Genomic DNA, 12,684 nt, shown 5'->3' with positions numbered 1-12,684 from the left:
GTAATCATAATAAAGAATCTTAAAATGCCCAGGCAATGAAAATTCTAGTTCAGTTTCATAGCATTGCTCTAACCATCTCAGATCTTAATATAGAAAGCTCGTGAAATATTGAAAAGGAGATAGGAGCTTTGTGCATTACAGAAGCACTTTCAGTTGACAGCTCCTGTCCCTGATGAGCTCAACTTAAACTAATATTGCTACTAAAAAACACAACTTAGCTTTCTATTGGAAATTCCATTCAACAAAAGCAACATTAATGCTACATGAATAGTCTTCTTCCTGTTCCAGCAGATGCCATATACTTGGGCTCTGCCCTGGAAAAAGGATTTGGCCCTAGCCACATATTTCTAGCTTCTGCCAGCAGGTGTTGAATACTCACACTACTTTTGTGTAAACAATGGAGTTCTTCTCATGTAAGGTTTATATGTGGAACACACACATGTAGACAGACCATGAGCAGAAGAGATTCCAAGAATGCTATCATGAAATCAAGATACTTATTTTCAAAAATTCTTCTCCTGACACACACACCTCTCTGCTAACAGGGCACTCAAAAGCAAAGTTAACTTAGACTGTCAAACTCCTTTCATGAAGGATCGTTTTCAAAGGGTCTTGCAATCTTTCAGATGTGTTGTGGGCTTCTATGACACTCATGTCTGCTGCAATCTCTGGGCCTCTTTTCCTAATCACTACCTGTTTTCATAGCCTCTAGATCCAAGTTCCTTGCCCTTTTTTTAGGGCTCCTTGATCAGACTTCTTCCTTGCCTAATGTCCACTGTCTCACTCATTTTACTGGGCACTAATTTTGTTGAATTTTGCAGCCAGTAATCTATTTAATGCCACCTGCCAAACAACAAATTTATAGTTGTGAAAGAAATGCCTTATCTCATGCTCAATAGTTTATCTAGTTTTTAATCAAAAATTGATTTTTGCTAGTGTATCATAATTTAACCTTTTCCGGTACTAAAAAGTGCAGCTTGCAAACTTGTTAGACTGCAAAGTTAACTTTTAGAATGCTGCTGTGTATAAGTCATATTGGATCCAGTTTTTGACCTTTAAAAAAATGTTAATTAGCAAGAAGGAATGTCCTCTTCTCCATAGCCCACCCCTTCCTAGGTGAAGTTGTAGCATAATTATACAGTACATACACAAATGGTACTCCTGTGTCTGAGAGTCCTTACTAAAGCATGATAAATCATATGCCTTCTATCTTTGAATTTTTAAACTAGTGTGGGAGTTCAGCTTCCAACTCCAGGTTGTACTGTGAGAAAACTTCAGCCTGCCCCTACAGCCCACCCCACAAATCATATCAAGTTGGGCAACGGTGACTTATGAAGGGTAAAGCTGATTTGGAGGAAAGTCTGAATCTCTTTTTACAAACGTTGCATGTTCTGGATGAATTGGTTAAAGGTCGGTCAGTGCCTGGCTGCAGCTTGTCAGAAAGCTAAGGCGGCACTTGGGAATAAGCCAGGGGCAGTGCGGTGAGGAGAAGGTTATGCGTGTGGAACTGATGCACAAAGTGTGGCGGGACCTTCAAAGAGGGACTGTTGTGGAGGAAAATGACTAGACTAAACCTTTTAAGCACACGCTATTTTGCCCTACGAGTGCTTTAGGGAGAAGGGCTGCAGCTCCCGGCCGGGCTGGCTCTGAACACCGCGCTCGTTAGGACCCTGTGGGAACTTGCACTAAGCACAGCAACATGGCCGAGCCCGCGCCGTTAGCCTCTGCAGCGCTTTGGGGATCACCTTCCCCGACCCGTCCGGCCGCGGGTCTCTGGCTCTCGCCCGCAGCTAGAAGGGGCCGCATGGGGGGTGGGGGCGGGAGCCGCCCCGGCAGCCCTGTCCCTCCCCACTCGCCCCGCGTGCTGGCGGCTGCAGCGCAGGGCCGGGGCACTTCGGAGTGGTGCAATGACCCTGTGCTCCGCGGCCGGGCGGGGAACCGGCTTGTCTCCTGCGCCCCGGCGAGTCTGCGGCGGGCCCCGCTCGGCTCTCGCGATACCGCCCCGCGGAGGGCCGGGTGCTGCTGCTGCAGCAGCTGGCTGGGATTTGGAGCCGGGAGCTGGCAGCGCTGCGCACGGGTGTCAGGCATGTCCCCGCCAGCTGCAGAGAGCCCCGCCTGGGCAGCGCCCCGCTGGGTGTCGTGAGAGCCGTGCCAGGGCACTGCAGGACCCGGCAGCCAGGGCACGAGGTACTGCTGAGGCGCTCGCGGGGCGGAGCAGCTGCAGCAGCCTGTGAGGCGGCCGGGTCGTGGAGGTGATGGGAGGGACTGCTCTTATCCCTGCACACTAGGAGACTGGCCCTCCGCGTAAGGCCGGGACACGGGGCAAAGTGAACAGGCTGGACCCTCCGGCTTTCGAGTTGCTTAGCCGCGAACAGTCACTTCATTCAGAGTGTCTTTTTTTGCAACTTCAAACCTGTCAACGTGCCTGCCTTGGCGTCCACCCTCTGAAAGTTAATGGGTTTATTGCTCTCCTTGTTGACATTGGGATGAAACCCTCAACATAGAGTGTCTAAAACGTATTCACTAAACCGTTAAAAAGACTAAAGAGTGATTTAGGAAGCTGTTCAATTATCTTCAGGCTGAATTTTTACTGAAGCTTAGTTTGTCATTGAAGCTCCATCGTCAGAACAAGTGTAACTCAGAATGTTTCCGGTGGTGACTTTGGCACAAGGTTAGTAAATCTTGTTGAAAGCAAGCTTTTTCCTCTTGCTGGATCTAGTATCCTGGCTGAACTTGCGTTCTAACTACTATCTAGGGGCAAATATCAGGGGGTAGCCGTGTTAGTCTGTATCTGCAAAAACAACAAGAAGTCTGGTGACACCTTGAAGACTAACAGATTAATTGGTCATAAGCTTTCGTGGGTAAAAACCTCACTTCTTCAGATGCTTCGCTTCACTTCACTTCAATGATGTTAGTAACATAAAATACTGTATCACTGTAGCAATAGCACAGTTAAAGAGACTCTATTTAAATGTCCCCAAAATTATAAAACTGCAGACTGATATCTAAATTCAATATAAACAGGTTTTAAAATCTATTTTCTACAGTATTAGAACTTCATTTGTTGCAGCACCAAGAATCTGAAAGAGAAGCTTGATTAAACAAAATCAAAGCTGATTTAATTTCTTTTCATCCTCTAGCACTATAGAAATACAAAAAGTATGCTGAATAGTAATTTAGATCTTTGTAAAACTCACTTATGATCAAAGGTGGCATTAGTAATAAAGGTAGTAACCTCTTTAAACAACATGATTTTAAAATTGACATTGTTCCTTTTTAAAGATTGAGATATTACTTGCACTCTATTTTCAGTTTCAACAATTTTCTCCGTAGTTAACTTGGCTGAATCTTTCTCGCTGCCTGTGGTAAACGTTCCAAAAGATGATTGATTAACTGATAAATGGCTGAAAGATTTTATTAAAGATGGTAAATGGGGAAATGCAAGTTTATTTTTGCAGATTATTTTAGTCAATATTAAATATTAGGTTTGGTGTGTACATAATCCAGAATAATGCATTCCTTATTTGCATTCTCTGCACTAACTTTTTTCAGGAACCATTCACAGTATATTTAACTTGGGTAGATATATCAAGGTGTGATACTTCACTAGTCACGTGTATAATTAGCATAATATGTTCAGATAAATGCATTTGCAATTTGAATGATCATAGTGCTTATACCAGTTGTTAGTGTAATGTCTATGTAGAAGGCCAGTGGAGAGGTGATTGCTTTTTATTTGTTTCATGTTGCTTTAAATAGCTTGGAAACCTCAAGCTGTGCGCAAGGCTAGCCTTGTAAATGTTTGTCGATGTTGCCTCACTCTGTTCTCATTTTACACTCCTATATTTAAATTGGATTGCATGCTCTTCCAGTACATGAAACTCTTTCTGTCCTGTACAGCTCCTCGCGCAGGTGTCCCTGTTGTGACTCAGGAGCCCGTTGTGAAAATCAGAGCTCTAAATTATCCTTCAGGGTGACTGGTAACTGACTTGATTGTGAATTGAAAACTGAACTTCTCCCAGTTTGATTTGTATTGTGTATTGAATCAGCCCCCCTGCTTCCTATGGGGAGAAAGTATGGGTGCCTCTCCTACAGCCTCAAATGCCCTGGGCATGAGCACTGTGAGCAACTGCAGCAAAGGGACAGTAGCTCCCCCAACTGCCTGCCCAGTGTATTGCAGGAAAGTAAGGAGAGCAGCTCTGGTTGCTATATTGCCTGACAGACTTGTGGGACCCTTGGGACAGAAGGATAAAAGCTCAACTGGCTCTCTGAGCCTAGGAGAGCACCTAGTGAAGGATGCCTCACAGCCATCCAGGACATCTGGGAGACAGAATAAAGGTGAGAACCAGCAACCAGTTGATTCCATGATTCCCTTTTCCAGCTGACTCTCAGGTTAGAGCAGTCTGGATGCTGATGTACTTGAACCGGCTGGTTGTGATCCCCAAGGGACCTTGTGCCCTCTAGGGATAGCCAGAATACAGTGTGTTGTGGCCATTCCCTTTTCCCAACCTCTGACTTGCCATCTTTCATGAAGGAGACATGGAAGCTGGCTCTGGAGCTCCCTTCTCCCTTGCACCCAGTGGGAAACTTGCAGGTCACTTCTGCTCTCTTTCCACCACCTGAGCACAGCAAAAGGGATAGAACAGGACTAAAAATCTGCTGCAAAGTAAATATTGTGCCTCCTTTGCCCCTTTAGTGTTTTTCTTTGGGCTGAAAACATTTGACACTGACTGGGACCTGTGGTACAACTAAAATGTTCTGGTATACAGCTGGCTTCTCTGCTGTTGTCTGTCAGGTCTGAAGGTGCTTCCTATCATAGTCCATGTCATACAGTAAACTTTGCATTCAGCATGGTGATAGGTCCCTACCATTAGGGTTTGCAGTCTGAATTAGGGCCTGTCTGCTTCAGCAAGTTTTACCAGTAATACTAATCTAGTTACACCAGTGTAATGATACTGATATAACATTCCCTGCCACATCCCAGTCTGGACACTTTTTTTTTTTTCTAGAGCTCTTTTCAGTAAGTAGGTAAACCCCTTTTCTCAAGTGACAAACTGAACAATATTTTTTTATACCAGAATGAGTGTGGCAACATAAGCAGTTAACGTGGTTAACCATATTGGTTTAAATTCACACCTTGGGTTATACCAAAAAAGTAACTACATACATCAAAGAATGACACACCCATATGGTATGGGAGACAGTTACTGATGAGATAAGCCTTACTATAACCTTATCGCTAACACATTCTATTAGTGCCCAGAGGCTCCAGGCATGGGAGATGCTCCTTGTGCTGAGGATATGTATACTTGGAAGAACACCTGGTCCTCCCTACCCAAGAGTTTAGTCTGAAAAGACAGATGAGTGGGAGGGAGAGGAAATGGACTACTGCATGTGAGAAGAGGCATAAGGGTGAAGTTGAGCACACATCTTTTTGGCTCCAAGTTTTTATAAAGTCTGTCCTGACAGCATGGTATGTAATATTCTTTTCCACCCCTGCAGGAGAGCTTAAATTTTTTTTTTCTTCCCACGGATGTCCTGAGAGAGGGAAAACGAGCCATGTTGGAGGGATCCTCTTTCCTCTTTCACGTAATTAAGGGGAGAGAGCTGCTGAAGTCCAGTAAGCCCAAGGCCTTAAGCTGCCAACTCTTGAGTAGGGCAGTTGAGGAATGTTCTTCTGATCCCAAGCTGGTCTGCCTGGACCAGGTTTAAAGTATGTCAGCTGTGTGCAGAACAGCTGATAGACCATGTATCCTAGTGGACAGACCAACCTGTTCAGTATGCAATTGCACAGTCAAAGCCTGGTACCATTATATATTTTTTGTTTTTCTGTTGGTGCCATTATGCATGTTGTTTCTTTCTTTACTGCCTTGTTTTTAACATTGTATAAAGTTAATTAAAAAAAAAAACACTGTATAGCTACCAGCATTACTTGGCCCAACAAGATAACTTCAAATTTCCATTGGGGAAATAGGGTATTAGCATAGGAAAGCTCCTTTTTTTCACTCGAAGAGGCTAAAGACTTACACTTACAGTGCATTATTGCTGTTGCAAGTTCTTTGGAGCAGAGATCCTTCTTTTATATGGTGCCTAGCACAATGGGATTCTGACCTAAGTTCTACTGTCGTACAAATAATTGAGATGCTTCTGTTTTGATAGTTGAAATGCAAACTCTGAGCTTTTGGCAAGGGGGTAACAATTGATGCTACATTTTTTCATTATGCTTTTTGAAGAATGAATTTTGATTGGGGAGGGGGGGAGGGAAGAGTCTTGTCCTCTCTCAGCAATTTGATTTTTAACTGTAATAGGTAGTGTGTTTGCATATAGTTTGTATCAACAAGATTCAGCATCTCTAGCTGTGTAACCGCAGTGGAATTCTGTGGGTGAGTTAAACTAGTCTGTGTGAAAGTTTGTATCTGGCTTTGATCAACTTGAGATGAGACTGAAGGGAAAATGCCTTCAGCCACTCCAGTGTGTTAGTTGCTTACTAATGCACATAGTGGAGTGGCTTATTGCTGATGGAGTATGGCTTGTTAGTTTTATTCCATTATTAAACAATCCCATGAAATTCATGCAGCGTTTCACTAGGAACTGCTTTACACAGGACTCTGGAGTTTGAGGGATGGTTGAAAACTGTCCTTTTTCTTTAATATAGCCTTTAATTCTTCTGCTCCTTGCTTCACTTCTGTTCCCCACAGGCTGCCACAGGTAAATATCTTTCCTCTCCCCACATTAACAAACAACAAAATATCTCCACAGCACTTCATGGCTAGAACCGCAGAACAAAATCTTGGAGTTGGTGTACAGCTGTGACATCATAAAGGCCCAAACAGCTTAAGGAATGTGGCTTTGGAGAATCTGGTTCCGCAAGCAGAGACTAAAAAATCTGTAGAATAGAGAACCTCTCCTCTGAAGTGAACAGAACTATTTTTTGCTCTAGATGGGAAGAATGAAGGCCAAAGACACACAACGTATTAACACTTAGGCCTACACTATAAACTTCGGTTGACTCGTGTTACGTTGACATAAAGCAGCTTCAGTTGGTATGTTGTTTGTGCACATCCATACCCGGCTCCTTGCATTGGTGCTGCACATATTCATCAGGAGTGCTTGTCGATGCAGAATGGCACACCATGGAAAGTGTGCTGCTTCTTTGAGTGCTTGTTCACGTCAGTTTCAATCAGGTGTGCACGCACCGCATGTACGGTTGCTGGAAATTTTCCCCCAGCAACTGCTATCGGGTCAGCTGTGGCACCTTCATGGCGCTCAATATATGACCCTGCCAACCCAGCCCCTCCTCAATTCCTTCTTGCTGCCTGTGACAGTTGTTGTAACTGCAAGTGGCTTGCGTACAAGTTCTACTTGCTTCCCCAACTTTCTAGTGTAGTTTATAGTTCTAGTTTTATTAGTAGTAGTTCTGTTAAGAGTGGGGGGGTTTTCACTCCGACCTTTCCCCTTGGAGCCCTGAGGGCATGCCTCAATCCCCTGGATTGAAGTCCTGCAATTAGTCCATGCCAATGGGCTATCCCCACAACGCTTGTTTAAAGTGTGTGGGGGAGGCTCACCAAGCGGATAGGTGCAGGATTTGCAAGGGTTTTTGACCCAGGACCAAAAAGGAGTGGGATTTCAGGTTGAAACAGCTCCTTGTGGAGGCAGCTCTTAAACCACAGTCCGCCTCGGCACAGCAGGACCCAGCACCAAGCTCCTCAGTGGCAGAATTGGCGCAGCGGAAGATCTCGGAGAACAGAGACTCACGGCACCACCAATCCCCCGTACCTAAGCTTGTGGGAACTGCCCGGTGCTGGTCCCACTCTGCTTGGCGCGCCTCCTCTGCAGCAGCGGAGAGTAGAGGCGGATCTCCTGTGAGACCCTCCCCTGCAGTCTCAGCCAATGGGGCACATCCCAGAGAGGAACACCCGGTCCTGAGACCCTTGGAGTCGGCACCAGGAACTTCAGACCCACAAAGAGTACCATTGAGCCCAGGACTGTTGGACTCCCCAATCCATATGGTGGAGGAGGCAGGGCTACCATCTGCTCCAGACATGTTTGAGGCAGCGCTGGACCTCATTGCCCCGATGGCACCACGGTCCCCGACTTTCCACAACAAGCCCCTGGCACCGCCAACGGCACTCCCGTCCCGCAGCAAGCCTACAATGATGCACCTGCCCGTATCGCCAGGTCACTGATCCCTGGCACCAGAAAGGGGGTGCCATCCTGAGTCCTGGCGGTACTGGTCTCTGGATCGTCAGAGGTCCTGCTCCTGGCGCTGATCATCATGTCGCCGATCCCCTCTGTTCAGATCGAGGTCTCGGCTCTGCTCCCCTTCTTTGTGGCCCTGGCCCTCTAGATCCTGGTCCCCATCCTCAGAATCAGGCGCAGGGTCTAGATACTCACACCGGAGCTGGCACCAGTCGGCGCATCGACAGCCTGCTGCGGGTACAGTGGCAAGGACTAGCACAATGGCCTTTTTTTGACTCCCTGGGCATATCACCAATCCCAGGGTACCTTGTCCAAGGGCTCCCAGTCAGTGGTATCTGAGCCCAGGCTGCCGATGGCCTCGGCCAGCTGCCCCATGCCCAGAGGTGTGGAAGGGATTCTGGCTATAGCACCTTCACCGTCACGGACCCCTTCCCCTACAGTGGAAGAGGTGGTCACTGACCCAGAACAGCAGGTTGAACAGGAGGTCCCCGCGGACCAACAGGCCCGGGATGACCCAGTTCCCCTGCCTGCATCCTCGTAGTCTTCCCCAGACGAGGCAGTAGCGGGAACTTCGGTCTCAGGACCACTACCCATAGTCATGCCAACCAGGACCTACTCCGCAGGCTGGTGCGCAATATCGGCTTACAAGCAGAGGAGGTGGTGGAACGGGAGGACCCAATGGTAGATATTTTGGCCCCAGAAGGTCCATCCCAAGTGGCGCTGCCACTCATTAGGACCATTCAGAATAACACCAAAACTGTGTAGCAGATACCGGCCTCTATCCCCCGATGGCCAAGGGAGTAGAACACAAATAGTTCGTTCCCTCCAAGGGTTACAAGTATCTATAATCCCACCCACAACCCTGCTCCTTGGTGGTGTCTACGGTTAATGAATGTGAAAGGCAAGGGCAGCAGGGACCCACACCTAAGTCCAAGGACTCTTTTTTTTTTTTTTTTTTTTTTTTTTTTTTTTTTTTAAATTGACCTTTCCACCAAATAGGTCTATTCCACAGGGGGCCTACAGCTCAGGATTGCTTATCAGCAGGTAGTCCTGAGCAGATGTAATTTTAACTCATGGAACTCCATGCTCAAATTTAAGGAATTAATACCATCTGAGTTCAGGGACAAGTTTGGGGTCATTGTGGAGGAGGGCAGCCTGCCGAGTATTCACCAAGTGTATGTCGGTCGTAGCAGCCTTCCTCTGCAGGTGCAGGAAGCAGGTGCAGGTATATCCCTACCTCAATGACTGGTTACTCGGGGGGTGCACCAGGGAGCAGGTGGAGTCTCAAGTCTGACTAGTCAGAACTACTTCCCAGAGGCTGAGACGACAACTCAGCATGAACAAGTCAACCTTGTCAGACTGAAAGAATAGCATTCATCGGTGCGGTGCTGGACTCAGTGCAGGCAAGGGCACTCCTGACAGAGACCCGATTTCAGACCATGACCGACATTATCCAGAGCCTCAGGTGGTACCCCAACCCTCTACCACAAGGGGATGTCTGAGCCCTCGTCCACATGGCAGCCTGCACTTATGTGATCTGGCATGCCAGACTGAGGCTCAGACCACTTCAAGCATGGCTCGCATCTGTATACCGCCCAGGGCGCAAGAGCCTGGAATCTGTGGTCACAGTGCCAGACCAAGTACTTGAGTCCCTCCAATGGTGGCTCGACCCTCGCCCCCAGCCCTACTTGTCCCTAGTAATAGATGCGTCAGCTCTGGGTTGGGGGGCACATTTGGGAGAGCTCCAGACAGAAGGATTATGGTTGCAGGATGAGCTCTTCCTGCATATCAATATCAGAGAGCTCAGAGCAGTACGGCTAGCATGCCTAACCTTCCTATCCCGGCTCCAGGGCCAGTGTGTACAGGTAATGGACAACACCACAGCCCTGTTTTAAATCAACAAGCAAGGTGGAGCCCGCTCTTCCGCCTTATGTCAGGAGGCCCTGCAGCTATGGGAGTTCTGCATAGAATCTCTCCAGGTGAATGCAGTGGGCTATCTCCCAGGTGTGCAGAACAAACTAGCAGACCACCTTAGCAGATCATTTCGCAATCACGAGTGGGTCATCTGTCTGGATGTCATATATTCCATCTTTCAAAAGTGGGGGTTTCCCCAGGTCGATCTGTTTGCCACCCAAAGGAACAGAAGGTGCCCAATGTTCTGCTCCTTTCAAAAATACAGTCTGGGTTCGATCTCGGATGCGTTCCAGCTTCCCTGGACAGACCATCTCATGTATGCTTTCCCATCATTTGCACTCGTGCACAGAGTACTGCTGAAAATCTGCAGAGAGAGAGTGAAAGTAATTCTGCTGGCCCTGGCATGGCCCCGCCAACATTGGTACACCACGCTTCTGGAGCTGTCAATGACAGCTCCAGAAGCTATTGTGTTACCACTCTACCCCAATCTGATCACACAGGACTACGGTTGCCTTCACCACCCAGACCTCCAGTCCCTCCATCTAATGGCTTGGAAGCTTCATAGCTAAACCTAATGGAGCTCCTGTGCTTGGAACCAGTAAGGAAGATCCTGCTCGGCAGCAGAACACCATCCACTAGGGCAATTTATCTGGCCAAGTGGAAGGGGCTCACTTGCTGGTGTGCCCAACATCACACTTCTCCACTCCAGGAGTCTATACCACTCATCCTGGAGTACCTTCTGCATCTCAACCAACAAGGCCAGGCAGCGTCATCCATCAAGGTATACCTTGCTGCTATCTCGGCCTTCCATTCGGGCACCTCCGGATGCTCTATGTTCGCTAACCTTATGGTAGGATGTTTCCTTAAGGGTCTGGAATGCCTATATCCTTGGGTTAGACAGCCTCTTCCGGCATGGGACCTTAACCTGGTCCTCTCCAGACTAATGAAACCCCCATTCGAACTGCTGGCAACTTGCTCTCTTCTCTACCTGTCATGGAAGGTAGCTGTGACTAAGGTCCTAGTGGGGAGCCACCTGTGGTCATTCAATTAGGGTGATCTGCAAAGAATGGGGCAGACAATCCCCGTAAAGCTGGTGGATATTCCAATACTTATATTTACCAAGCCAGCATAAAACAGGCCATTTGCTTGTTCCTCCACCATTCACAGTATATTTCAAAGAGAGATGAATACTGAGATATCCTGTGTTCTATTCATTTACATGATAGGATGTTCTTTTGACCTCTGAATTCAGAATACAACATAGACAGGGACTGTTGATTACATTGTTCACCCTACTCATACATATGTTCGTGTTTTTTGTATTTACATATCTCCCTATGTCTTTTGAGGGTTATTTATTTTGCAGGATGTTTAACCCTTTCTAGCCATGCGTCACACCCCCAGCGTGAGACTGGTGTGGAAGGGTGAAATTCGAGCTCCTGGATACACCTTAAGGACCTTACAACATTGATATGAACTGTGTTTATATTGAATTCTTTATACGGCCAAATTATTGATGCATGCTTTGGCCCCAGCCAAAAATTTAGCCCATACTTTGTGAAACACTTTAGTGATTCCAGGGTTTGGTCTACATGTTAACTTAACTTAGCCATTCATGTTTTTTAAAGAGCACTTACTCTGGCATTCAGCCATGAATGCTTTGAGGTGTTGTACCTCAGTTTCCCTTTGTGCACAGTAGTTCAAGCTTGTAGTGGTTTTTCTGCTGTGTATAGTTTCAAGATTAGATACAGCACTAACTGTGAAAAATCAGTATTACCAGGCCTTTTAACATAGCGTGTGTTATGTAATGAAACAGTATAACCAAGAAGGTTTTTACAACATAATGAGTTCTTGTGTATCACCCCGAACATGTTCAAGGGTTTTTTCAAAAAAACATGCACATTGTACATTTTTATAGTTCTTGGTATCAGCAACAAGTTAGTTACAATCATTAGCAATAATATCAATTTTATCACAAGTGTAGATTTACAGTTATTTTTGTTATGCCAAGCCTTTGGTTTAGACAAATCATTCTTTAGGTCAGCTTGTTCAATATCCCTTTCGAATCTTTGTAGCTTTTTCTTGACCTCAGGATCTTCCTTAACATAGGCTTTCAGTTTAACCACTTCCTTGGTGTTTTGGTATTTTAGGGTTAACCTGTGGCTTTTATTTGCAAGGTTTAGTCCTTCCTCCCTGTCCAGTAGGGTCAAAATCTGAACTCTTTTTTTTGTGTAACGGAATCCATTGGCTAGCTGGGTACATCCTCTTTGCTAATGGCTATGGGCAAGTCTTTCTTCCCCGCTGGTCAGTCAGGTAATTTGCATAAACACAGACATTAGCTTGTTTACTAGTTTTCAGATCCTCAAGCTTTAAGACAGAGTCAAGCCTTGGAACTGGTAAAGAGATACCATCCATTTTCACTAGCATGTTAGACTCAAGGTTCTTTTGTCCTTCCCTTACCAACCTCTGCTTCCATATGGAATCAGATGTCAAGTTCACTAAGACTACAAGTCATATCCAAAATATCTAGAGGTGAGTTTGCCTGCTCTCCCCTTCATCTTTGTAACCCGA

The 12,684-nt window shown here is 46.3% G+C and overlaps 1 protein-coding gene across 10 annotated transcripts in view; it reads left to right on the top strand.

Annotated features, from left to right (window-relative positions):
- The window catches only part of OSBPL1A (oxysterol binding protein like 1A), a 143,167-nt gene that overhangs the window by 64,913 nt on the left and 65,570 nt on the right, over window positions 1-12,684 (top strand). Inside the window, exon 1 of one of the 10 annotated variants that reach the window (XM_065585357.1) lies at window positions 1,851-2,671. The exons of 8 other annotated variants lie outside the window; for them this stretch is intronic. In XM_065585357.1, coding sequence (XP_065441429.1) covers window positions 2,644-2,671 — 28 coding nt within the window. In that variant the 5' untranslated portion in view covers window positions 1,851-2,643. Of the gene's footprint in view, window positions 1-1,850; window positions 2,672-12,684 lie in introns of those variants that run through there. One more of the 10 variants, XM_065585358.1, reaches the window with a different exon arrangement.

The sequence above is a fragment of the Chrysemys picta genome, chromosome 2 (genome assembly GCF_011386835.1).
Source record: "Chrysemys picta bellii isolate R12L10 chromosome 2, ASM1138683v2, whole genome shotgun sequence".
NCBI classification, from domain to species: Eukaryota; Metazoa; Chordata; order Testudines; family Emydidae; genus Chrysemys; species Chrysemys picta.
This window is presented reverse-complemented; position numbering and strand designations above follow the sequence as displayed.